The 25,939-nt window shown below is 42.6% G+C and overlaps 1 protein-coding gene across 3 annotated transcripts in view; it reads left to right on the top strand.

Annotated features, from left to right (window-relative positions):
- Nucleotides 1–25,939, top strand: part of HTR4 (5-hydroxytryptamine receptor 4) — a 922,564-nt gene that overhangs the window by 496,533 nt on the left and 400,092 nt on the right. For 2 of the 3 annotated variants that reach the window (XM_077265736.1, XM_077265737.1), the window contains exon 3: nt 21,602–21,727. The exons of the other annotated variant lie outside the window; for it this stretch is intronic. In XM_077265736.1, the coding sequence (XP_077121851.1) occupies nt 21,602–21,727 (126 nt within the window). The remainder of the gene's footprint in view (nt 1–21,601; nt 21,728–25,939) is intronic. 3 annotated transcript variants of the gene reach the window in all.

Genomic DNA, 25,939 nt, shown 5'->3' with positions numbered 1-25,939 from the left:
TTTATGCTATTTTTGTAGACCTGATGTGTTGGCTTTGGAGGTTCTCTTCTGGAATATAGCCTGTATAACAAACCCTTGTTATAGCACAGCATTTGCTTGTTATGTCTAGGCAGGCTGTGCATGGAAAAACCTTGCCATTCATTCTGAAAATGGCCAAGGTTTGAAAAAAAATGGGATAGTTGCTTGCTTTCAACGTTGCACGTATTGCTGACTTAATTCAGGCCAGGCTAAGATTAACCTAGTGCAGAACATAGAAACATTTTTTAGTAGTTAGGTATTTCAATGCGATACAAAATAAATATAAAGTTCAATGAACATGACCTCTTTTTGCCCTTTCAGAGTTCAGATTGACATGACATGAGAAAATCCTGTAACTGACCCTCCTTGTTCACCGTACCCAAATTTCCTAAGGTCTAATGTTTCAAGCACAGGACTGTCCTAGATGCGTCAATTTCCTATACAGGCTTCTCTAGGCCAGATAAGGAACAAGCTTGATGGTAGATATTTGTCATCTTCCCTTAACAATCTGATTTCTCTTGCTAGAAGTGTAGACTTTTTTCTAAGGAGAAGTCAAGGGAGGAAGCTAGAGATTCTCCTATCCTATAGTATAGCGCTTCCTCAAAATCTTCTCCCAGAGGGACAGTACATGAACAAATGCAAATTGTCATTGTTCGAATTATTCTGTAACTTTACTGATAGACTTCGTCGTTATTGTGTTGAAAAGGAGCATTCACATATGAACTGTTCTAAACTCAAGTCCAAATATTGAAACTAAAGAACCTAGGCTAATGGATGGAATTACCATGAGTTAACATTATCCTCCACTTTAAACACTTAAAACAAGCTCAATGTACCTATGTCTATTTTTTTCCATTAACGGGGCAAGCTTTAATTGATTCTAGATCTGCAGAGTGTTTTAGTGGTCTCTCATTTGTCAGAAGTTTGAACATTCCTTTTGTTTGCGGGCACTTCTGAAACTAATATCCACAAATGTCTCTGCAGTTCCTGGTGGTCATATTCACTTTGGAAAAAATAATTTCACTCTTGATGTTGAAGCACTACATGTTGAGAATATTTTTTTAATAGTTTTACCACAGTATGATGCATTGGTGCTTTTGGGACATCTGCAGCTAGGCTAGATTCTCTGGCTATTGATTTGTCACTGACAAGATTGCCTAGTGGGGATAATCTTGTTAATACACTTGCCTAAAACCACTGTCTTTGAGACTCAGCTCTTCCACCATCTCCTCTAACTTGCCTGATCTTTACTAGGAGTTTGCAAACTTATTTTGAAAGCAGAAGGCTGAACCGAAACCTTATTGCAAAAAAAGGCAAAGTTGAAAAATTTTAGCACATCCTCAAGTTGCTCCAAAATAATGTGACTATTTTTACATCAGTGAATCAGGCCAATAGTTTTTTTTCTGAGCAAAATAAACAGCTTTTACAGTTCAATTAATGTCAAATAAATTAATCAGAACTTGAATTTCCCGACTGAATTCAAGCAAATCTCCAGAATCAAATTTAGGATTTAGGTAAATTCTCTCATCTCTAGAAAGGGACCTAAGTAGAAGATATGTGTGTCCGCTATGGACACCTTTATGAAGTTTCTAAAAATAAAAAAACAGCATTAGTAAAATTAGTAAAGCTATATAAAAAAAAATCCAGCTATCCAGACCGGTAAATATAAATTTGGTATTGTCGTAATCTCTCTGGCAAAGATAACAGGTAATTTCTATTGTACAGTTAATGGCTTAAACAAAACCTAACACTAATTTCACACAAATAACTTTTTTTATGTTTTTAAATAATGTCTTTGGAAAAATAAGTTGCATCATTAAGAAATAGAATCCGTCCTGTGAGAAACAAACATTCCTATGGGTACGATGACAGAAAGATAATAGGGTTATGGCTTTTGAAATGCTGAGATGAAAAAACAAAAGTGAAAATAAATAATTACAAAGTCCTCAGGGGCCTCAGAAAAATAGCTAGCATTATTTATATTCTACTTAAATCTAAATAATGAAACTAAAATTGAATATATGAGACATTCCCCTCAACGACATGTCATTATGATTCATACAGATCTAAATCACTTGAATTTCATATCTGCTTCCCTACAGGAAAAACTGTAGAGGAATAACCCACCAATGTCGGTAAACTAAACATTTACATAGTACAAATTATTTTACTGTGTTTTGAAAAACCATATAAAGAATGTTGGGAACAAAGCTCAAGGCTGCCTTCACACATTCTGACTACATTTTGCTTTTTTTTTTGCCATAGAGCCACAATTTTGCCGAAATTTTGTAAATTCGGGGCAAAACTATTCATTTTTTGTTGCTATTGCGGCAATAAAACGCATTGCTGCTCTTATTATTCAACTGTTTTCAACGGTTTATTCCATCACTGACTCTCATGCTTACCAAAGGAGGTGTCATGAAAATATTCAGTCAGAGCTCCACTATGCTGTTTGTATACCTCTGATCGAAATGATTGGAGTTATGGAAACAGCTTAGCAAACCTAGCCACACAACTGTTCTATTAGTCAACAGCATTGCATGTTTTCCTACTGATTCCATAACTATGGGAGGTACACAAAAATAGCTTGGCATAACTATGCTCAACTCTTTTTGTAATCCTGCCTACAAGCAATTTGCACTTTTTCGGGTATTTTTTTAATGTTTTTGGAGGTTTGTACTTTTTTAATGTTTTTTTTAATACTTCTAAATATTTATATTATGTTGTACACCAGGTTGGCAAGATGGGAAAAAAACCTTTAAATCCCTGGTGTATAGTATAGCATTAATAAATATAAAAAAAATGACCCAAAAAACTTAAAATAATTAGCATTGTGACATGATGACTCAAACTATAACTCTAGCTTTAGTTCTCGCTTGGCTTGCAGTCAAGGATTTCCCTTGGCAGCACATCATATGTGCTGTACGTGAAGGAGGCTAATTGACTAGCATATTTCATTAGCTAAGTCAGCCCCTTTTCTGTCATGGCATATATAGAAGCTGGAGAAAAAGTTGAGGTAAATCCGCGTTGCCAATGGTATCAAGTGCAGAAAGAGATCATAGAGATTCAAGTTCTTTGTAGGAAGTCGGAGGAAGAAGCAGGTGTGCTTCGAAATGTGTTGATAAAGAAAAACTGCATTTTAATCTCTACGGTTTCCTTCTGCACATGATCCCATTGGCGGTGCGGATTTACCGCCACTTTTCTCCAGCTTCTAAATGATATTACATTGTGAATCTGCAACAGCCTATATTTGTTCAAGCTAAAACAAGAGTTATGACTTTCACAACCCCCCAGGTAAGCATTTTCTCAGCTTCTATTCCTCTTTTTAAACCCAAATAAGACTGTGTTGTGGTCTATATATTTCAAGATTTTATTATAATCAGGGCTAATGCATAGACAACTAAGTGACTGGCGTAGGTATTAAAATTAGCCATTCAGCCAGCCCTCTTCATAAATATCACTGTCACTGATCACCTGCCAACTCTCGAGTGAGGAACACAAGCTGGAACCAATCTCAGTATTAACAAGGGGAATATCGGTAACCCTTTTACAATGCAAGCTTTTGAGTAAGTTGTATATATTTCTATTTTAAACACATGACACCCTACTTTTTTTCTAGGTGGACAACACCTTAAAGGGAACCTGTCACCCAAGGGAACCTGTCACCCCCAAAATCGAAGGTGAGCTAAGCCCACCGGCATCAGGGCCTTATCTACAGCATTCTGTAATGCTGTAGATAAGCCCCTGATGTATCCTGAATGATGAGAAAAAGAGGTTAGATTATACTCACCTGTGTGGGTGGTCCGATCCGATGGGCGTCGTGGTCCGGTCCGGGGCCTCCCATCTTCATAGGATGACATCCTCTTCTTGTCTTCACGCTGTGGCTCTGGCGCAGGCGTACTTTGTCTGCCTGTTGAGGCAGAGCAATGTACTGCAGTGCGCAGGCGCCGGGCCGCTCTGACCTTTCCTTACCTTTTGTAAGAAGATGGGAGGCCCCGGACCGGACTGCGATGCCCATTGGACTGCACCTCAGCGGGACCGCCCCTGTGTGAGTATAATCTAACCTCTTTTTCTCATCTTTCAGGATACATCGGGGGCTTATCTACAGCATTCCAGAATGCTGTAGATAAGCCCCTGATGCCGGTGGGCTTAGCTCACCTTCGATTTTGGGGGTGACAGGTTCCCTTTAAGAATTAAGTATACAGTATAGATTCATACATTTGTAATGAAAATAACAGTAATAAAATAATTAACAATTTATATTCAAATAAAAGGTTGACAGCTAGGAAACATAATGCTAAAATTAATTGCTACTGTGTGATTTTTGTAATCCTTTCAATTGAGAAAATGAAGCGCGATATAGATTGCTATTTAAGTACTATTAACCTCCTTGCCCTATGTCTATAACAGAAAGACTAAACCGCTCAACTGTTGCATTGTGCAGTGATTACAGCTGGGACCTTATGCTCTGGGTAAAAGGCAACCACCTGGAAAGAAAATAGGATAGATATGGCATATAATGGGTATTCCATGGATTCCCTAGGCACACACATGATGTCAAACAGCGGTAGAGGGGATTCTTCTAACGGCATAATTGTTAGACTGTGTAAGCATAGAGATCACAATACTACCAACCATAACTAAAGGGATAATGCTCCTGCATTAATAAATGGTTGTTACATATATGGTTGCACATTTTTTCCTGTGTATTTTATATTTCATATTTCATTTGTTCTGCTAATGCTTCAATGACTCAAAAGTGTACTAAAAGTTATGTGTAGCACAGTATATGCTGAAATAGTATACAATTTACAAGGCTACATTGGGTAGTACAAGGTTAAATGATTGCGTATAACCACTGTAAAGAAATTTATTAGTTCTGTTCCTGCACATTTCTCTGCAAGGCAATCATTTGACCAAATATTATGGCCGGTCAGAGGCAAATGCATAGATTACTGGGCAGTGCTATATTACTCTAATTTCCAGCTCAGCAAGGCACGATGGCCATTTGATATCGCAACATATATATTTTATTTTAGATATTGATTGCACCCTTTTTATTTTACCCATGAAATTAAAGGATTTGTTTTCTTTCATGTCTTTTTGTTTATAGGTTTAGGGATACAAAAAAATGCAACTAAGCTCTTACATACCCTTCTTGGGTCCAGTTGCTGCCTGTTGCCACTGCTCTGATCTCTGTTGATTAGCTGCAGAAGTGATGATAAGTGTTACAGCCAATCACTGAGCTCAGCTACGTCAACAGAGCTGCTCATTTCAGTGATTGGCGGCAGTCACTGTCGAACTGACATGACTGCTGCAGCCGCACAACAAAGTTCAGAGTAGCAGTGGAGATAATGCTGGAATTCAGGAGGGTAAGGGCTCAGTATAATTTTTTTGTGTCCCTGTGCCTATGGAGAAATTATTTTGAAAAAGGCATCCTTTTTAAATTGAAACTGTGCTTTCAACAAATTCGGTAGTAAAGGAAATATAAGAAACAGTCTAATGTAGAGTATACAAAGAAAACTGTTTCCTTCTCCACTCATCAGTAACTTTTTCCTCTTCCCATTGCCTCTTGAACACCTTCTTGCTCTGAAAAGATGGACTGCTAGCTCAGTATGGTTTTATGATACACAGTCTTTTATAGTCTATACAGAAGAGTTGGGGAGTGAAGAGCAAAGTGAGAGAACAGGCAGAGGAAGACACAGAAAGATCGTGCTGCAGTTCTAAGCTTTACCTCACCCAATGGCCTTGATTCACATCCATTCTGCTCAGTACTGTTGAGTGCTATCCAAGTTGCTGCCGAAGGTGAAAGATAATGCTCAGAACACTGGTCATATGAACAATTCCATATAAAATAGAAATGAATAGGAATAGACTTTAAAGCATTTTTTAAGCAATGTGATTATTAGCTGTGACTGTATATATTGTTGCAACAAAAACACTAAAGACAAAGTCAGCTATATATTATTATTATTATTATTATTATTATTATTATTATTATTATTATTTATTGTTATAGCACCATTTATTCCATGGCGCTTTACATGTAAGGAGGGGTATACATAATAAAAACTAGTACAATAATCTTAAACAATACAAGTCATAACTGCTCCAGGTGGAGAGAGGACCCTGCCCGCGAAGGCTCACAATCTACAAGGGATGGGTGAGAATACAGTAGGCGAGGATAGAGCTGGTCATGCAGCAGTTTGGTCGATCGGTGGTTACTGTAGGTTGTTGGCTTGTCAGAAGAGGTGGGTCTTCAGGCTCTTTTTGAAGGTTTCGATGGTAGGCGAGAGTCTGATGGGTTGTGGTAGAGGGTTCCAGAGTAGGGGTGATACGCGAGATAAATCTTGTATATGATTGTGGGAAGAGGAGATAAGAGGGGAGTAGAGAAGGAGATCTTGTGAGGATCGGAGGTTGAGTGTAGGAAAGTACCGGGAGACGAGGTCACAGATGTAAGGAGGAGACAGGTTGTGGATGGCTTTGTACGTCATGGTTAGGGTTTTGTACTGGAGTCTCTGGGCAATGTGGAGCCAGTGAAGGGATTGATAGAGGGGAGAGGCCGGGGAATAGTGGATTAGTCGGGCAGCAGAGTTTAGAATAGATTGGAGGGGTGTGAGAGTGTTAGAGAGGAGGCCACAGAGCAGGAGGTTGCAGTAGTCAAGGCGAGAGATGATGAGAGCATGGACTAGGGTTTTTGCAGATTCTTGGTTAAGGAATGTACGGATTTGTGAAATATTTTTGAGTTGAAGTCGGCAGAAAATGGAAAGGGCTTGAATATGTGGTTTGAAGGAGAGATCAGCATCCAGGATTACCCTGAGGCAGTGAGCTTGTGGGACTGAGGAGAGTGGGCAGCCATTTACTGTAATGGATAGGTTCGTTGGGGGGGATGCGTGAGATGGGGAAAGATGATGAATTCTGTTTTGTCCATGTTAAGTTTCAGAAATCTAGCGGTGAAGAAGGATAAAATAGCGGATAGACATTGAGGGATTCTGCTTAGTAGGGAGGTGATATCTGGTCCAGAGATGTAGATCTGTGTGTCATCAGCATAGAGATGATACTGAAAGCCATGAGATTCCATGAGCTGTCCCAGGCAAAAGGTGTAAATGGAGAAGATGCCAAGGGATGAGAGGGTCTGTAATAATAGGGAATGTTCCACTGTGTCAAAGGCAGCTGACAGGTCGAGGAGGAGGAGGACAGAGTAGTGTCGCTTGCTCTTGGCAGTTAAGAGGTCATTGGTGACCTTAGTTAGGGCAGTTTCAGGGGAATGGTGTGACCGGAAGCCAGATTGTAAGGGGTCAAAGAGGGAGCAAGAAGAGAGATAGGAGGACAGTTCAAAGTAGACGTGTTGTTCCAGTAGTTTGGAGGCATAGGGGAGAACTGATATAGGGCGATAGCTAGATACAAAGGATGGGTCAAGAAAAGGCTTTTTGAGGATAGGTGTGATGGAGGCATGTTTAAAGCTTAAGGGGAAAACACCAGTTGTTAGTGATAGGTTGAAGAGATGGGCTAGAGTTTGGATGAAGACTGTGGTGAGTTTTGGGATGAAGTGGGATGGGAACGGGTCAAATGCACAGGTGGTGAGATGCGATCTTGAGAGTAGAGTGGAGAGTTGATCTTCTGTAATGGTGGAGAAGTTGGTTTTGGAGGTGGAGGGCTGGGAAGTCGGGAGGAAGGGCTCTGGGGGTTGTTGACCAAAACTGTCTCTGATGTTATCAATCTTCTGCTTGAAAAATGAGGCAAAGTCTTCAGCTGAGATAAGTGGGGAGGGAGGAGGTGCCTGGCGATGGAGGAGAGAATTGGAAGTGTTGAATAACTGTTTAGGGTTGTGAGACAGGGAGGATATGAGAGATGAGAAGTAGGTTTGTGTTGTGATTTTGCTTTTTGCTCCCTCTAGTGGTCATTAGTGATTTGACTCTGGAGCTTCTGTCTTTTCCTATATCCTCACCTGGGCCGTTAGTTCAGGGGCGTTGCTATATAAGCTCCCTGGACCTTCAGTTCAATGCCTGGCATCGTTGAAATCAGAGCTAATCTGTTGTGCTCTTGTCCTATGATCCTGGTTCCTGTATTTCAAGCTAAGTCTACTTCCTTGCTTTTTGCTTTTGTTTTGTTTGGTATTTTTGTCCAGCTTGTTCCAATCTGTATCCTGACCTTTGCTGGAAGCTCTAGGGGGCTGGTGTTCTCCCCCCGGACCGTTAGACGGTTCGGGGGTTCTTGAATCTCCAGCGTGGATTTTTATAGGGTTTTTGTTGACCAGATAAGTTATCTTGCTATATTCTGCTATTAGTAAGCTGGCCTCTCTTTGCTGAACCTGGTTCATTTCTGTGTTTGTCATTTCCTCTTACCTCACCGTTATTATTTGTGGGGGGCTTGTATCTTGCTTTGGGGTCCCTTTCTCTGGAGGCAAGAGAGGTCTTTGTTTTCTTCTCCTAGGGGTAGTTAGATTCTCCGGCTGGCGCGAGTCATCTAGCGATCACCGTAGGCATGATCCCCGGCTACTTCTAGTGTTGGCGTTAGGAGTAGCTATTTGGTCAACCCAGTTACCACAGCCCTATGAGCTGGATTTTTGAATCTCGCAGACTTACACTTTCCTCTGAGACCCTGTCCACTGGGGTCATAACAGTATGCCAGGCCAGTATTAAATGTTTAATGCATTGCAGAAGTGGGATTATAAGAAAGAAAATTTTGAGGTTTTTTTTTCCCTTTCTCATTTTTTTTTTTTTCCTTTTCCCCTTTACCTCAGAGTGGCTTAAGCTTGCTGCAGACATGAATGTCCAGACCTTGATTACAAGTGTGGACCAGCTTGCCGCTCGTGTGCAGAGTATACAAGATTATGTTATCAGAAATCCTAGGTCTGAACCCAAGATTCCGATTCCTGAACTGTTTTCAGGAGACCAATTTAAGTTTAGGAATTTCAGGAATAATTGTAAATTGTTTTTGTCCCTGAAACCTTGTTCGTCTGGAGACTCTGCTCAACAAGTAAAAATTGTTATTTCATTCTTACGGGGTGACCCTCAAGATTGGGCTTTTTCGTTGGCGCCAGGAGATCCGGCATTGGCTGATATTGATGCGTTTTTTCTGGCGCTCGGTTTACTTTATGAGGAACCCAATCTTGAGATTCAGGCAGAGAAAGCCTTGCTGGCTATGTCTCAGGGCCAGGACGAGGCTGAGGTGTATTGCCAAAAATTTCGGAAATGGTCCGTGCTGACACATTGGAACGAGTGTGCACTGGCCGCTAATTTTAGAAATGGCCTTTCTGAGGCCATTAAGAATGTTATGGTGGGTTTTCCCATTCCCACAGGTCTGAATGATACCATGTCCCTGGCTATTCAAATTGACCGGCGGTTGCGGGAGCGCAAAACCGCAAATTCCCTCATGTTGTTGTCTGAACGGACACCTGATGTGATGCAATGTGATAGAATCTTGACTAGAAATGAGAGGAAAATTCATAGACGCCGGAATGGCTTGTGCTACTACTGTGGTGATTCTACACATGTTATCTCAGCATGCTCTAAACGTATATCTAAGGTTGTTAGTCCTGTCACCGTTGGTAATTTGCATCCTAAGTTTATTCTGTCTGTAACTTTGATTTGCTCACTGTCATCTTATCCTGTCATGGCGTTTGTAGATTCAGGTGCTGCCCTGAGTCTTATGGATCTCTCATTTGCTAAGCGCTGTGGTTTTATTCTTGAACCATTAGAAAATCCTATCCCTCTTAGGGGTATTGATGCTACGCCATTGGCAGAAAATAAACCGCAGTATTGGACACAGGTTACCATGTGCATGACTCCTGAACACCGCGAGGTGATACGTTTTCTCGTTCTACATAAAATGCATGATTTGGTTGTTTTGGGGCTGCCATGGTTACAGACCCATAATCCAGTCCTTGACTGGAAGGCTATGTCAGTGTCTAGTTGGGGCTGTCGTGGTATTCATGAGGATTCCCTGCCTGTGTCTATTGCTTCTTCTACGCCTTCGGAAGTTCCGGAGTATTTGTCTGATTATCAGGATGTCTTTAGCGAGTCCAGGTCCAGTGCATTGCCTCCTCATAGGGAATGTGACTGTGCTATAGATTTGATTCCAGGCAGTAAATTTCCTAAGGGAAGACTTTTTAATCTGTCGATACCTGAACATACCGCTATGCGTTCATATATCAAGGAGTCTCTGGAGAAAGGACACATCCGTCCGTCTTCTTCCCCTCTTGGTGCGGGATTCTTTTTTGTGGCTAAAAAGGACGGATCTTTGAGGCCTTGTATTGACTATCGGCTTTTAAATAAGATCACTGTCAAATTTCAGTATCCTTTGCCGCTGTTGTCTGACTTGTTTGCCCGGATTAAAGGTGCCAAGTGGTTTACCAAGATAGACCTTCGTGGTGCGTACAACCTTGTGCGCATTAAGCAAGGAGATGAATGGAAAACCGCATTCAATACGCCCGAAGGTCATTTTGAGTACTTGGTGATGCCTTTTGGGCTCTCTAATGCCCCTTCAGTTTTTCAGTCCTTTATGCATGACATTTTCCGGAACTATCTGGATAAATTTTTGATCGTTTATCTGGATGATATTCTGGTTTTTTCTGATAATTGGGACTCGCATGTGGAGCAGGTCAGGATGGTCTTTAAAATTTTGCGTGAAAATTCTTTGTTTGTCAAGGGCTCAAAGTGTCTTTTTGGTGTACAGAAGGTTCCCTTTTTGGGGTTCATTTTTTCCCCTTCTGCTGTGGAGATGGACCCAGTCAAGGTCCGAGCTATTCTTGATTGGACTCAGCCCTCGTCAGTTAAGAGTCTTCAGAAGTTCTTGGGTTTCGCTAACTTCTACCGTCGTTTTATCGCTAACTTTTCTAGCATTGTGAAACCTTTGACGGATATGACCAAGAAGGGCTCCGATGTGGTTAATTGGGCTCCTGCTGCCGTGGAGGCTTTCCAGGAGTTGAAACATCGGTTTACTTCGGCGCCTGTTTTGTGCCAGCCTGATGTCTCACTTCCCTTTCAGGTTGAGGTGGATGCTTCAGAGATTGGAGCAGGGGCCGTTTTGTCGCAGAGAGGCCCTGGTTGCTCTGTTATGAGACCTTGCGCCTTTTTCTCTAGGAAGTTTTCGCCTGCGGAGCGAAATTATGATGTGGGCAATCGGGAGTTGTTGGCCATGAAATGGGCATTTGAGGAATGGCGTCATTGGCTCGAGGGTGCTAAGCATCGTGTGGTGGTCTTGACTGATCACAAAAATCTGATGTATCTCGAGTCTGCTAAACGCCTGAATCCTAGACAGGCCCGCTGGTCATTGTTTTTCTCCCGTTTTGACTTTGTTGTCTCGTATTTACCAGGTTCAAAAAATGTGAAGGCCGATGCTCTTTCCAGGAGCTTTGTGCCTGATGCTCCTGGAGTCGCTGAACCTGTTGGTATTCTTAAGGATGGTATTATCTTGTCACCTATTTCTCCTGATCTGCGACGTGTGTTGCAGAGATTTCAGGCTGATAGGCCTGATTCTTGTCCACCTGACAGACTGTTTGTGCCTGATAAATGGACCAGCAGAGTCATTTCCGAGGTTCATTCCTCGGTGTTGGCAGGTCACCCAGGAATTTTTGGCACCAGAGATCTGGTGGCCAGATCCTTTTGGTGGCCTTCCTTGTCTAGGGATGTGCGGTCATTTGTACAGTCCTGTAGGACTTGTGCTCGAGCTAAGCCTTGCTGTTCTCGTGCCAGCGGGTTGCTCTTGCCCTTGCCTGTCCCTAAGAGACCTTGGACACATATCTCCATGGATTTCATTTCTGATCTTCCGGTGTCTCAAGGCATGTCTGTTATCTGGGTGATATGTGATCGCTTCTCCAAGATGGTCCATTTGGTTCCTTTGCCTAAGCTGCCTTCCTCTTCCGATCTGGTTCCTGTGTTTTTCCAGAATGTGGTTCGTTTGCACGGCATCCCTGAGAATATTGTGTCAGACAGAGGATCCCAGTTCGTTTCCAGATTCTGGCGATCCTTTTGTAGTAGGATGGGCATTGACTTGTCGTTTTCGTCTGCTTTCCATCCTCAAACTAATGGACAGACGGAGCAAACTAATCAGACTTTGGAGGCTTATTTGAGGTGTTTTGTCTCTGCTGATCAGGACGATTGGGTGACCTTCTTGCCGTTGGCTGAGTTTGCCCTTAATAATCGGGCTAGTTCCGCCACCTTGGTTTCGCCGTTTTTCTGCAACTCTGGTTTCCACCCTCGTTTTTCTTCGGGTCATGTGGAACCTTCTGACTGCCCTGGGGTGGATTCTGTGGTGGATAGGTTGCAGCGGATCTGGAATCTTGTGGTGGACAACTTGAAGTTGTCTCCCACAGGAGAGGGCTCAGCGCTTTGCCAACCGCCGCCGCGGTGTGGGTCCCCGACTACGTGTTGGGGATTTGGTGTGGCTTTCTTCCCGCTTTGTTCCTATGAAGGTTTCCTCTCCCAAATTTAAACCTCGTTTTATTGGTCCTTACAAGATATTGGAAATCCTTAATCCTGTATCCTTTCGCCTGGATCTTCCTGTGTCGTTTGCTATCCACAACGTATTTCATAGGTCCTTGTTGCGGCGGTACGTTGTGCCTGTGGTTCCTTCTGCTGAGCCTCCTGCTCCGGTGTTGGTTGAGGGCGAGTTGGAGTACGTGGTGGAGAAGATCTTGGATTCTCGTCTCTCCAGGCGGAGGCTTCAGTACCTGGTCAAGTGGAAGGGCTATGGTCAGGAAGATAATTCCTGGGTGGTCGCCTCTGATGTTCATGCCGCTCGTCCTGATCGCCCTGGTGGTCGTGGTGAGGGTTCGGTGACCCCTCACTAAGGGGGGGGTACTGTTGTGATTTTGCTTTTTGCTCCCTCTAGTGGTCATTAGTGATTTGACTCTGGAGCTTCTGTCTTTTCCTATATCCTCACCTGGGCCGTTAGTTCAGGGGCGTTGCTATATAAGCTCCCTGGACCTTCAGTTCAATGCCTGGCATCGTTGAAATCAGAGCTAATCTGTTGTGCTCTTGTCCTATGATCCTGGTTCCTGTATTTCAAGCTAAGTCTACTTCCTTGCTTTTTGCTTTTGTTTTGTTTGGTATTTTTGTCCAGCTTGTTCCAATCTGTATCCTGACCTTTGCTGGAAGCTCTAGGGGGCTGGTGTTCTCCCCCCGGACCGTTAGACGGTTCGGGGGTTCTTGAATCTCCAGCGTGGATTTTTATAGGGTTTTTGTTGACCAGATAAGTTATCTTGCTATATTCTGCTATTAGTAAGCTGGCCTCTCTTTGCTGAACCTGGTTCATTTCTGTGTTTGTCATTTCCTCTTACCTCACCGTTATTATTTGTGGGGGGCTTGTATCTTGCTTTGGGGTCCCTTTCTCTGGAGGCAAGAGAGGTCTTTGTTTTCTTCTCCTAGGGGTAGTTAGATTCTCCGGCTGGCGCGAGTCATCTAGCGATCACCGTAGGCATGATCCCCGGCTACTTCTAGTGTTGGCGTTAGGAGTAGCTATTTGGTCAACCCAGTTACCACAGCCCTATGAGCTGGATTTTTGAATCTCGCAGACTTACACTTTCCTCTGAGACCCTGTCCACTGGGGTCATAACAGGTTTGTTTAGCTGTGGCGAGTGTGGTCTTGAAAGTAGTGAGGGAATGTTTGAATGCGATGAAGTGTTCATTGGAGTGGGATCTTTTCCATCTGCACTCAGCAGCCCTGGAAGTTCGCCTCAGTTCTTGGGTCAGGCTGGTGTGCCAGGGCTGTCTGTTGATTTGGTATGTGTAAGTGGGGCAGCAGATTCCAAAGCTACAGCTATTGTGGTGTTATATAGAGGGGCAGCATCATCCGCATTGTTAAGGAACTTATATCTGTGAGAGGGAGGAGGGATTCAGAGAATGAATGTAGGTCAAGATGTTTAAGACTTCTGCGAGGGTGTGAAAGTTTGTGGGGTGGAGATTGTAGACATGGAGTGGAGTGGGAAGAGAATGTGAGAAGGTTGTGGTCAGAGAGAGGAAGAGGTGAGTTAGAGAGGTTAGATAGGGAGCAGAGGCGGGTGAAGATGAGATCCAGTGTGTGACCATCTTTGTGGGTGGCTGTAGAAGACCATTAAGTGAGGCCGAAGGAGGAAGTGAGAGATAGAAGTTTAGTGGCAGCTGAGAGGGAAGTGTCAATGGGGATGTTGAAGTCACCCATGATGATAGTGGGGATGTCCGTGGAAAGGAAATGAAGTAGCCAGGTGGTGAAGTGGTCAAAGAAGGTGGTGGCTGGCCCTGGGGGGCGGTAAATGACAGCTAGTTGGAGGTTGGAGGGGGAGTAGATGCGCACAGAGTGCACCTCAAAGGAAAGGAGGGTGACAGAGGGTGGCAGTGAGATTGGGGTGAAGGAACAGTTATCTGACAGGAGAAAACCAGCTCCTCCGCCATGTTTGCTGCAGGGGCGGGGTGTGTGAGAAAGGTGGAAGCCACCATAAGAGAGTGCAGCAGGGGAGGCAGTGTCAGAAGGGGTGAGCCAGGTTTCGGTGATGGCGAGGAAGGAAAGTTTGGAAGTAACAAAAAGATCATGGATGTAGGAAAGCTTGTTGCAGACAGAGCAAACGTTCCACAGAGCTCCTGTTAGTGGGACTGGGGATGCGGGGGCTGGGTGAATGGGTATAAGGTTAGAGAGGTTACAGAAGTTTGTGATAGAGCATGGATGGGATGTAGAAATGACTGTGGGAATGTGGTGAGGAGGGCCAGGATTTGGAGAGATATCACCAGCAGTGAGAAAGAGCAGAGAAAGTGTTAGCAGGTGGGAGCAGGAGAGGGCATGAGGTGGCTGTCTGTGCTTGGAGACAGAGGATTGTATGTTAAGGTACAGTTCTGAGGAGGAGGTGAGATGGATGGGGAGGATTGAAGCTTGAGGATTGAAGATAAACAGTTCTTTACTTGGTGTAGGGATTAGGGGAGGTAGCATAAAGTGAAGGATTATAGGGGTGAGCGTGAAAATAAACAGAAACATTGTTTACAGTGGCTGGCCAGTTACCTTCAGTTCCCTTCAGTTTCAATTCAGGTTTTAATTCTACTGTAATTTTCACACTTCTAGGAGACACTTATAGGAATCACACAGCAGACTGAAGTCTATGCAGACTTGAGCTATGCAATATGAGTACAACTAAGTGCAGTCAGGTGTGAAGCAGAGAGGAGTGGTCTCTGCTCATCATAGTCAGAGAATTGAGTGGACCAAATGCATACAATCAAGCCACAGTAAACAGTGTCATAAATAACACAGGTGGGGTAAAGCTGGGGTTAGCTGAAAGGCATACTATGTGGATGCTAGGAGCAGAGGAAAGTCTGTGTGCAAAGCTGGGTGATGTACTATGTGCACTTCATAGACAGCAGGAGAGCTGGGTGGATATATATATATACAGTTAGGTCCATATATATTTGGACAGAGACAACATTTTTCTAATTTTGGTTATAGACATTACCACAATGAATTTTAAACAAAACAATTCAGATGCAGTTGAAGTTCAGACTTTCAGCTTTCATTTGAGGGTATCCACATTAAAATTGGATGAAGGGTTTAGGAGTTTCAGCTCCTTAACATGTGCCACCCTGTTTTTAAAGGGACCAAAAGTAATTGGACAGATTCAATAATTTTAAAAAAAATGTTCATTTCTAGTACTTGGTTGAAAATCCTTTGTTGGCAAGGACTGCCTGAAGTCTTGAACTCGTTGACATCACCAGACGCTGTGTTTCCCCCTTTTTGATGCTCTGCCAGGCCTTCACTGCGGTGGTTTTCAGTTGCTGTTTGTTTGTGGGCCTTTCTGTCTGAAGTTTAGTCTTTAACAAGTGAAATGCATGCTCAATTGGGTTGAGATCAGGTGACTGACTTGGCCATTCAAGAATATTCCACTTCTTTGCTTTAATAAACTCCTGGGTTGCTTTGGCTTTATGTTTTGGGTCATTGTCCATCTGTAGTATGAAACGACGGCCAATCAGTTTTGCTGCATTTGGCTGGATCTGAGCACACAGTATGGCTCTGAATACCTCAGAATTCATTCGGCTGCTTCTGTCCTGTGTCACATCATCAATAAACACTAGTGACCCAGTGCCACTGGCAGCCATGCATGCCCAAGCCATCACACTGCCTCCGCCGTGTTTTACAGATGATGTGGTATGCTTTGGATCATGAGCTGTACCACGCCTTCGCCATACTTTACTCTTTCCATCATTCTGGTAGAGGTTGATCTTGGTTTCATCTGTCCAAAGAATGTTCTTCCAGAACTGTGCTGGCTTTTTTAGACGTTTTTTAGCAAAGTTCAGTCTAGCCTTTTTATTCTTGATGCTTATGAGTGGCTTGCACCGTGCAGTGAACCCTCTGTAGTTACTTTCATGCAGTCTTCTCTTTATGGTAGATTTGGATATTGATACGCCGACCTCCTGGAGAGTGTTGTTCACTTGGTTGGCTGTTGTGAAGGGGTTTCTCTTCACCATGGAGATTATTCTGCGATCATCCACCACTGTTGTCTTTTGCATTGATGAGTTCACCAGTGCTTTCTTTCTTTCTCAGGATGTACCAAACTGTAGATTTTGCCACTCCTAATATTGTAGCAATTTCTCGGATGGTTTTTTTCTGTTTTCGCAGCTTAAGGATGGCTTGTTTCACCTGAATGGAGAGCTCCTTGGACCGCATCTTTACTTCACAGCAAAACCTTCCAAATGCAAGCACCACACCTCAAATCAACTCCAGGCCTTTTATCTGCTTAATTGAGAATGACATAACGAAGGGATTGCCCACACCTGTCCATGAAATAGCCTTGGAGTCAATTGTCCAATTACTTTTGGTCCCTTTAAAAACAGGGTGGCACATGTTAAGGAGCTGAAACTCCTAAACCCTTCATCCAATTTTAATGTGGATACCCTCAAATGAAAGCTGAAAGTCTGAACTTCAACTGCATCTAAATTGTTTTGTTTAGAATTCATTGTGGTAATGTCTATAACCAAAATTAGAAAAATGTTGTCTCTGTCCAAATATATATGGACCTAACTGTATATATATATATATATATATATATATATATATATATATATATATATATATATATATACATATATATACATACAGTATATATACTTAATTATTTATGGTATATATGCTGTAATATACATAAATATCTTTTGTGAAAATTATAAAGTAAAAGTTTTAGGCAGGTGTGGAAAAGATGCTTCAAAGTAAGAATGCTTTCACAAAGAGAAGTGTTAATAGTTTATCAATTTTTATCAATTAACAATATGCACAGTGAATAATCAAAACAGAAATTGAAATCGATTTAATATTTGGTATGATAATCCTTATTCTTTAAACCAGCATAAAAGCATCAATTCTTCTAGGCAGTTCTAAACCCTTTCACTCCAAGCCAATTTTTTACTTCATGACAAGGTAGAATTTTACAATATCACATTTTTGTGTGGTAATAACTCTAGAACGCTTCAATGGATCCCACTGATTCCGAGGCTGTTTTTCATGACATATTGTACTTCATGAATAGTCATAAAATGTATTCAACTTTCTTGTGTTTATTTGTGAAAAAATTCAAAATTTGGCGAAAAGTTTGAAAATTTTATAATTTTCAAACTTTTAATTTGTATACCCTTAAAATAGAGAGTAATGTTACACAATATAGTTAATAAATTGAAAAAAAGAATGGACAGCACCTCCAAAAATCATACAATGATCTAATGCCACTGGGCAAAACGATATATAAATAAACATGAGGTTCTTACTTTAACATTTTGATCAGACTGTATGAAGCCCACTGTCACTTCACTGCAAATCTCTTCATGGGTCCCTATCACCCTAATGGAGTGGAGCCGCATGCCACCCGCTGCCACAGCGACAACACACCAGCAGGGTCCTTGTGCCCCACAGCGCCCATGCTGCAAGACAGAGTCCCCATGACTCCAGACTGCACCGCCCACGAGCACAAAACCACAGCAACAATGGCCTCCACACAGCACCACACCAATGAAAGGAGCATTGAAACTCACCTTGGGGTCTCTGTCTTGCAGCATGGGCGCTGTGGGGCACCAGATCGCCTTTGTAGAGCCCAGTACATTATAGCGACTAGTACATTGTAGTGACCAGCACGTTGTAGTGTCCAGCTCATGCTTCTGGAGATATGTGTTAATTGTCGAGTTCCCGCCTCTGCACAGGGGGAATCTCAAACCATCTCTGCTGCAGTCTCCCATTCTTCTCCAGCCACAGTGGAGCCTGCTCAGCGGAGATGTCGGTCCCAGTGTCTAGCTCAGGCTGATACTGGGCAACTGGTTACTACTGTCCTTCTAGGCTCTGCCTTTGTAGCCAGCACTGATCAGCATCGAGCAGATCTTTCTGGGACTATGTCCTGCTTTTCCCATATTGAGCATGCCCATGGGATGACCTCCCATTGGAGGTCTAGGGTCACATGCTCAGGTCCTCTTGCAGCTCCTATTGGACCATCTGGAAGGTCTTGTAGCACTGCCACTATAAAAGGTTTCCATGGCGCTCAGCCATGCGCTAGTGTTCACTTGTAAACGTGTGTGTGTTGATGTGTGAAAGTCGCTCATGAATTATCCCCTCCCTTGTGTATGACTGCTTGCGTAAGGTGGATGATTGCTATCTAGTGTCCGACTTAGCTATCAGCACGTGACACACAAAACAGCGTCTATTGCTGTGACCGCCAGTGCGGCGCCGTGCGCTTTCACAGTGCTTTCCTTACCCAAACCTGGGTGGTTAGTGGCGTCCGCCAGAGCGGCACCGCATGCACTCTCGTGCATCTAAATAATTATTATTATTTCATTCACTCTGACACGTCAGTTGCAGTGTCGAGCGCAAGAGGTCTAGATGAACTCTAATCCAGAGTCTTGGGATAGAGTTCTGTGACTGCTTGCTTGCACTATTTTGTGCGGTACCGTGGCCCTGTGACACAACAGGATTCACTTTCTTCATACAGGGTGAAGTTAACCCATGTTAGAATCCATTTTGTACTGCCATATAGTCCGTCATTACTCAGCAGCAGGTTCCATGTCTGCACGGTGGACCCCGGGCTGCGAACGCACCTTATTCTATCTATCTAATTATTTGGTGCGTTCCACTAGCCCTAACAATATGCACCTGTAAAATAGGCTGTCAGTGATCGCTACAGAAATGCCAAACATGTGGTTGATTAATATGGTTTAGGCACACTGTGGGGCTCAGAAGGGAGGGGGCATTTAGATCTGGGAGTGCAGAATTTGCTGAATTTCTTTTTGGGGAAAAGAGCCATAGTGCTTTTCAAGAGCCTTTGTACTACCAGTAATGTGGATGCCCCTTATATTTCCATTAAGAGATGGCTGACCTGAGTGGGGACCTACTTTTTCTGTCGATTTAGTTGAAGTTTTTATAAGGAACATTTTACAATGCTTGGGATCACATTTATTTGGCGCTGTACGCTGAGCACTATCAGGGTTTTCATCTAAATCTCCGAGTAGTGTGAGTTAGATGTAATTACCAAGGGATCCACTCACTATAATGAGGCAGTAGAATTACTCTGGACTTAGTCTGGCCTCTGTTCAGCATTGAAATTCTTTTCAAAATTGCAAAAACCTGTGACCCACTGCACTATTATTTACAGCTAAAAAGATGGACACCAGATGATAGGTCAGATGGCGTCCACAGTACCTCCATCTGCCTCATTATAGGGAATATTCCTCTGGGTGTTCCATCTCAATCATGTACTTCAGAGCTTTACACGGAAACCACGGTATAAAATATCAGCGCAAAGCGCTGGATAAATGTGAGCCTAGCCTTAGGCCTCTTTCACATGTCCTGGCGACTCTAGAACCCAGTGGCAACCTTCTCCGGGCTTTAGTTGACACACTTGGACCGGGGTGTTTATAACTTTCAGCTTGCTGCTGGAAGTTGCAGGTGATATTTCTATTTCCAGTTCCCTGTTGCGGCTTGGAGCTATAGCAGTCGGCTATCTTCCTCCCTGGTATTTGGAGGACATCAGTGTTTCTCTCTGAGTCTATTCAAGCTAAATGTTTCACTTGTTTGTGTATCCCATCTGCCTTTATTGGTAGTGAGAATTGACTAACGCTCCTGTCCTTCCCGATGCAGGGCTTATCGCCAGGGTCAGGCAGGGATTAGGTATCCTGCTTGGCAATCGGTGCGGAACCTATATAGGGACGATAGGACAGACAGGGTGATGTTAGATGTGCCTCGGGGTCTCTACTCCCCCTTCCCTAGTGTTTGGTTCCCTTTACCTTATCCCTTCATGTTGCACTTAGCCTTTCCTACATGTTGTATGACAATAATGTCTTCTCAGCTATGAGTGAAAAAAATATAATTTTTGAGGCTCTATGACAGGTTTACTATTCACAGAATGATTAGGAAATTACCAATGCCTTTTATCAAGCCTTCCAAAAATTAGTCATATTTTTAGCGAGTGGGAACAGGCTAGCTATCTTCAAAGTGAAGAAGGAAAGGCTTGTCACTAGAGAGAGTGAATACATTTAAAGGTAAGGTACCGCGTTTGTAGATCATTAATAAATCACTGTAATGTAGCATAACATGCTGCTATAACCAAGTTTTAAATGCATGTGAAACAGATTTCGTGTGTTATATGTGTTTAAAGAAGGAACTGGGGGCTGACATCTTGGTTTCACAGCAGTTCACGACACTAACAGTGTCATTTTACAGCACCCCATGGACATAGGAGATAATAGACCGGCGCTGACCCTATCTTTAACATTGGAGAGGCGTTAGCAGTGAGCTGGGCACGCCTCTGTGGGCTGCACAACTCACTGCTGTAGGTGTGACTAGCAGCCATTTTACTATAGCCCAGTGCTCTCTGCCCAGCTCCACTTACTCTCTATCACAGGAGCTCCATTCACTCCATTAAGCTGCATTCACAGCCTGCAGAGAGGAGGTGACACCTGACACCTCTCTCAGCCATACAATGTATCTCTCCCCTCCCTCCACAATGCCTGGCCATTCACTGCAGACCTGGAGCTCCTTCTTATCTTACTGAGGGATGAGTCACAGACAGCTCTGCACAGACAATGCTGCTCCATACACACCACAGAAACTAACTGTGCTTCTGATGCAGTAACTGCTGGTGATAGCAGACCACAGGGCAGTCACACACAAAATGGCTCTGCCCTGTGATGCTGCTCTTCATTCTGCCCCAGGGATATTAGACCACCCAAAAGAGGAGGGAAATGCTGATGTCAGCAGTTACTGCCCCATTTTTCCAGCTAACAGTAAAGCTGGTAAGTCTTACTATAGCTGCTTAAGGTCTAAAACGGAAAATGCTCCCCCTAGTGGTCAATATATATATTTGTAAGAAAATATATAATATTTTTCATATAGAAATGTTTGCAAACAGTGCAAACATTGCATTAGTACATTTTATTTACTATTTTAAGCTTAATTTCACAAAAAAACAAACTACAAGAAAACTGGTGGCACCTTCCCTTTAAGTGCAAATTAATTCCACTAGCAGTTTACAAAAATCTGTAATTCAACAAAATACTGGTTTTATTTGCTTGTAGAGATATACAGTATTCCATAAACCTTTTCACCAAATTGTTCCACCCTTAATCTTGCCATATTGTGTTTTTGCTCCAAATAGAACACAAGAGGGATTCGGTGTGGGGGAGAAGATAGTTCTCATTACCTTCATCACAACAGTCATCCTGATGACCATTCTGGGTAACCTTCTTGTGATGGTGGCAGTATGCAGGGATAGACAGCTGAGGTGAGTCTAAACTTGGATTTTATCACTAATATGTTTGAAGGATATGCACTTGTTAAATGAGCTAAGCTGTAGTTGTACTTCGTATTGAGAATAGCTTCTCTTGAATCAGAAGTTGGCAAACTATAGGCAATACAGCTATTGTGAAACTATCAAAGTAAAACTCTGAGTATGCTCTGACAATTACCCAACTGCTTGTGGTTGTCTGTGCATACTGAGAGTTATAATTTCACAACAACTGAAGTGCTGCAGGTTGATGATCCCTTCCCTGAAGCCTTTGCTGTAGTAATTCTAGAAATATGTTGGAACTTCTTGGACCTGGACTCTTATGCTAAGGGACTATTCTCATGTACCAAGTTCTCCCATGGACTGTGTGTACACATAAAAATGACAGAAACAGCTCAATTTTTGCTAAGTCTATGGGTTCGTGAAAATCATGATCAGAACATGGATGCCATCCATGTCCAATCTGTGTGCTGTCCATTTTTTAAATTGCAATTAATAGGAGAAGCTTTGAAAATGTTATTTTTGAAAATACCCAATGAAACGCTAATGGTAAAAATTTACAAACTGACAAAACGCTGCTTAAAATTGGTCAGTTTTTTTCACAAACCTGAAAAAAAAATCTGAATGGGACCCTACTGCCATATGACATACCGCTAATAGGAATCCTGTCTGTACATTACTGCAGTCTTAGCACCACAAAACAGCAAGTACTTGATAAGAGTAATGGGATTGCATTTTAGAAACCCATCTAAAATTTATTAAACCGAAACTGAAGGAAACGTGGCAATATATCTTCCTACGTGAAGCCAATTTTTATCCCTGGTTTTCTAGATATAGGACAATGACGGTAGAAGAACATTTGGTAATGTGAATGATTTCCTATCACTATGAGTCAGATAATGAGACATTCTTGACTCAGACATTCTTAACCACCAATCTATCTATTCCTGAACCAGAAAGCACCTTCTCCTCTGGAGAATTTCAACCACTAATTAAAGCTAAGAAATTTGCTGTCATATTCTTAAAGGCTCATTATATATAAAGACCTGACCCTTTCTTCAATTTTAGATACAGATATCATAGAAATTAGCCTTTGGCCGCTTTCAGGTTTCTTATCTGAAACGTCAAGAATTTCATGTCCAATTTATACCCATTACTGTCTCAAGTTTAGTCTTGACTGAGATCATGTATGTGTAGTCATGAAGAATGTTAGGAGTGGTGGTTTTATAGATCTGATGTGCAATAAATAAGTGGTAATATTTGTAAGATCTTCCTGTGTCAGGAAGACAGTTATTTGTGTCTCATATTTCTTGGAAGGTTTTCTCATCGCTCAGGTCAGCTTGTCATTGTGGCATCCTAATCCTACCAATATGGATGATGTTTCCTGCCAGTACAAGAACAAAAGTAGAATGTTTCCATATAAATCTGAATCAAAATGCTGTGGAGGAAAGTATTCAATTCTGAAGTAATTGCCAGTTCTTACTAGGCCACAGTAATTTGTAATCTGCACAAGTGGAAATACAGCGGAGACACAGATTATGTCCTCGCCAATTGAAGGAAATAGAGATGGGTGTGGAATAATGCTTAAACTTAAAAATGATAAAAAACAATATTTAGATATGAACCGAGCACTGCCTTCTACATTTACATCAAAATACTAACAAAAAAGCATTTTGCATCCATGACACAGAATAAGGCCAGGATCACATGAGGGATGATTGTCTCATGCCAGAGAATCAGGGCTGATTATGCAAATAATATTCGTCTCAAACTCTGTCAGAGACTGAGGAGAATGTCAGATTACTGCGATCCGATTCTCTCACATGATAGAGCTGCAGTACAGGTGCGGAGAAGAAGGAGAATTTAATGTTTCCATCTTCTCCATTTTCTGTGCCCGCGGTAACCAGACTTTACCTGAGTGCAGTGCGATGTTTAACACGCACCCTTAGACTTGTATGGGTGTACGTGGTCCAATTTGTGAAGCCACTCGGAGCATGCTGCAATCTTTTTTTTCATGCTGTATTGTCATGAGACAAAAATAGCAGAGCTACGCTGACCCATAGTATAAAATTGGTCCAAGTGCTATCCGATAAATCAAAGGACAGTACTCAGCTGTGTTATATGGCAGTATGAGCGAGCCCTTATGCTCCCAACTATTACAGGATGTAGTGTACCTGGAACCCAGAAAGCAAAACCACTGTCAATCTTCAAGATAAGGGGATATGTCAGCCAAGTTGACAGAGATTTTAGGCTACCTTTTATACTTTGATATACTGTATAAACTGCTAGGATATTAGAGAATTAACATTTAGAGGTATGTTTAATTGAATAGAATTAATTGAAGGCCAGGTGGCATGATTGTATTGATGCCATAAAAATACATCTGCCATTGATTGCATGACACTACGTCTCTTTACCAGCACATATTAATTGCTCTGTCTGGTGTTAGGCCGGCGTCACACTTACCTTATGAAAAATCAGTCCGATTCTCTCAGCTGAGAGTTGCACAAGTGTTCTGTTCTCCGTATGGTCATCCGTGTTTAATCCGTTTGCAATGCGATGATGCGATTTTCTCGCACCTATGTATCCGTAAGACATCCGTATGACATGTGTATGGCTTTACATTTCTCAGTGCTTTTCCTCATTGAATTTAATGGCTCAATGGGCTGAAATGATGAAAATGGTTGTGTATTTCTCGCAAGCCAGACAGATGGTCCGTGTGGTGTCCGATTTTTTCTTGCACCCATACACTTGCATTGGTGGGAATCGGCCAATATACGCGTACAATGCTGCGATTTCACTCACATGTAGAATAAGCCCGAGAAAAAAAACGGTGATGTGAGCTGCCCCATAGATTAACACTGGTCCGAGTGCTATGCAATGTTTTCTTGCATAGCACCTGTCCGTATTATACGCTAGTATGACTCCAGCCTTACCCTTATAATCAGTCGAATGGGTGGTGACTTAAAGATTGGCAGGCTTTCCTGTATAAAGATAACTGTCACTGAGTAAAACTACCTACTTTATACATAGAAAACAAATACCGTATTTTCTGGTGTATAAGACGACTGTGTGTATAAGACGACCCCCAACTTTTCCATATAAAATATGGAATTTGGGATATGCCCGCTGTATAAGACGGGGGTCATCTTATACGCCCAGTCATCTTATACGGCGTGTGGTTCCCAGGGTCTGAAGGAGAGGAGACTCTCCTTCAGGCCCTGGGATCCATATTCATGTAAAAAATAAAGAATACAAATAAAAAATATGGATATACTCACCCCTCCGAGAAGCCTGGCTGTCACCGCTGCAAGTGTCTGCCTCCGTTCCTAAGAATTGCAGAGCGTGAAGGACCTTCGATGACGTCGCGGTCTTGTGATTGGTCCGTGACCGCTCATGTGACCGGTCACCTGACCGCGATGTCATCGAAGGTCCTTCAAGCTCTGCAATTCTTAGGAACGGAGGCAGACGCTTGCAGCGGTGACAGCCAGGCTTCTCGGAGGGATGAGTATATCCATATTTTTCATTTTTATTCTTTATTTTTTACATGAATATGGATCCCAGGGCCTGAAGGAGAGTTTCCTCTCCTTCAGACCCTGGGAACATCCAGGATCGCTCTCTGCACACGCCGTACCCGGCGTATAAGACGATCCCCGACTTTTGGGACAACTTTTAGGGGTTAAAAAGTCGTCTTATACGCCGGAAAATACGGTATTATTATCAACAAATGCTATGAAGTGGTTTTCCAGGCTTTAGCTAGTTTTTTATAGTCACTCCTTGTGAATGTAGTTTGCGGAGTCTCTTCTACACTCCTTTATTTCCAACTGAAGTGAGCAGTCATGTGATTGCAAGTATGCCAACATGCCAGCTAGATTCTCATCCACTTTTCTCAATGGAACGTTGAGAGAAGCAGATGAGAAGCTACTTGGCACATGATTGCATACTTGCAATCATGTGACCTCCAGCTGAAGCTGGAAAGAGAAGGGAATCCTGACAGTCACATGCAGAAAAGTAACTCAACCCCATAACACCTCTTTAATGTCCACTGATTATTTTCCTACTCAATGGCTAAGCTTATTCAGCTCTAAGGCTATGTTCAAACGTTGTATGTTCGGTGCAGATTGTTACACAGCGTATCTGCAGTGAACCTGAAGCAGAATCCACATGTCTTACACTTGGTTTCTGCTACATTTTTGATTTTGTTGCATA

This window comes from Ranitomeya variabilis, chromosome 5 (genome assembly GCF_051348905.1).
Source record: "Ranitomeya variabilis isolate aRanVar5 chromosome 5, aRanVar5.hap1, whole genome shotgun sequence".
Lineage (NCBI taxonomy): Eukaryota > Metazoa > Chordata > Amphibia > Anura > Dendrobatidae > Ranitomeya > Ranitomeya variabilis.
The sequence above is the reverse complement of the archived record's forward strand: the minus strand, read 5'-3'. Positions and strand labels throughout refer to the sequence as shown.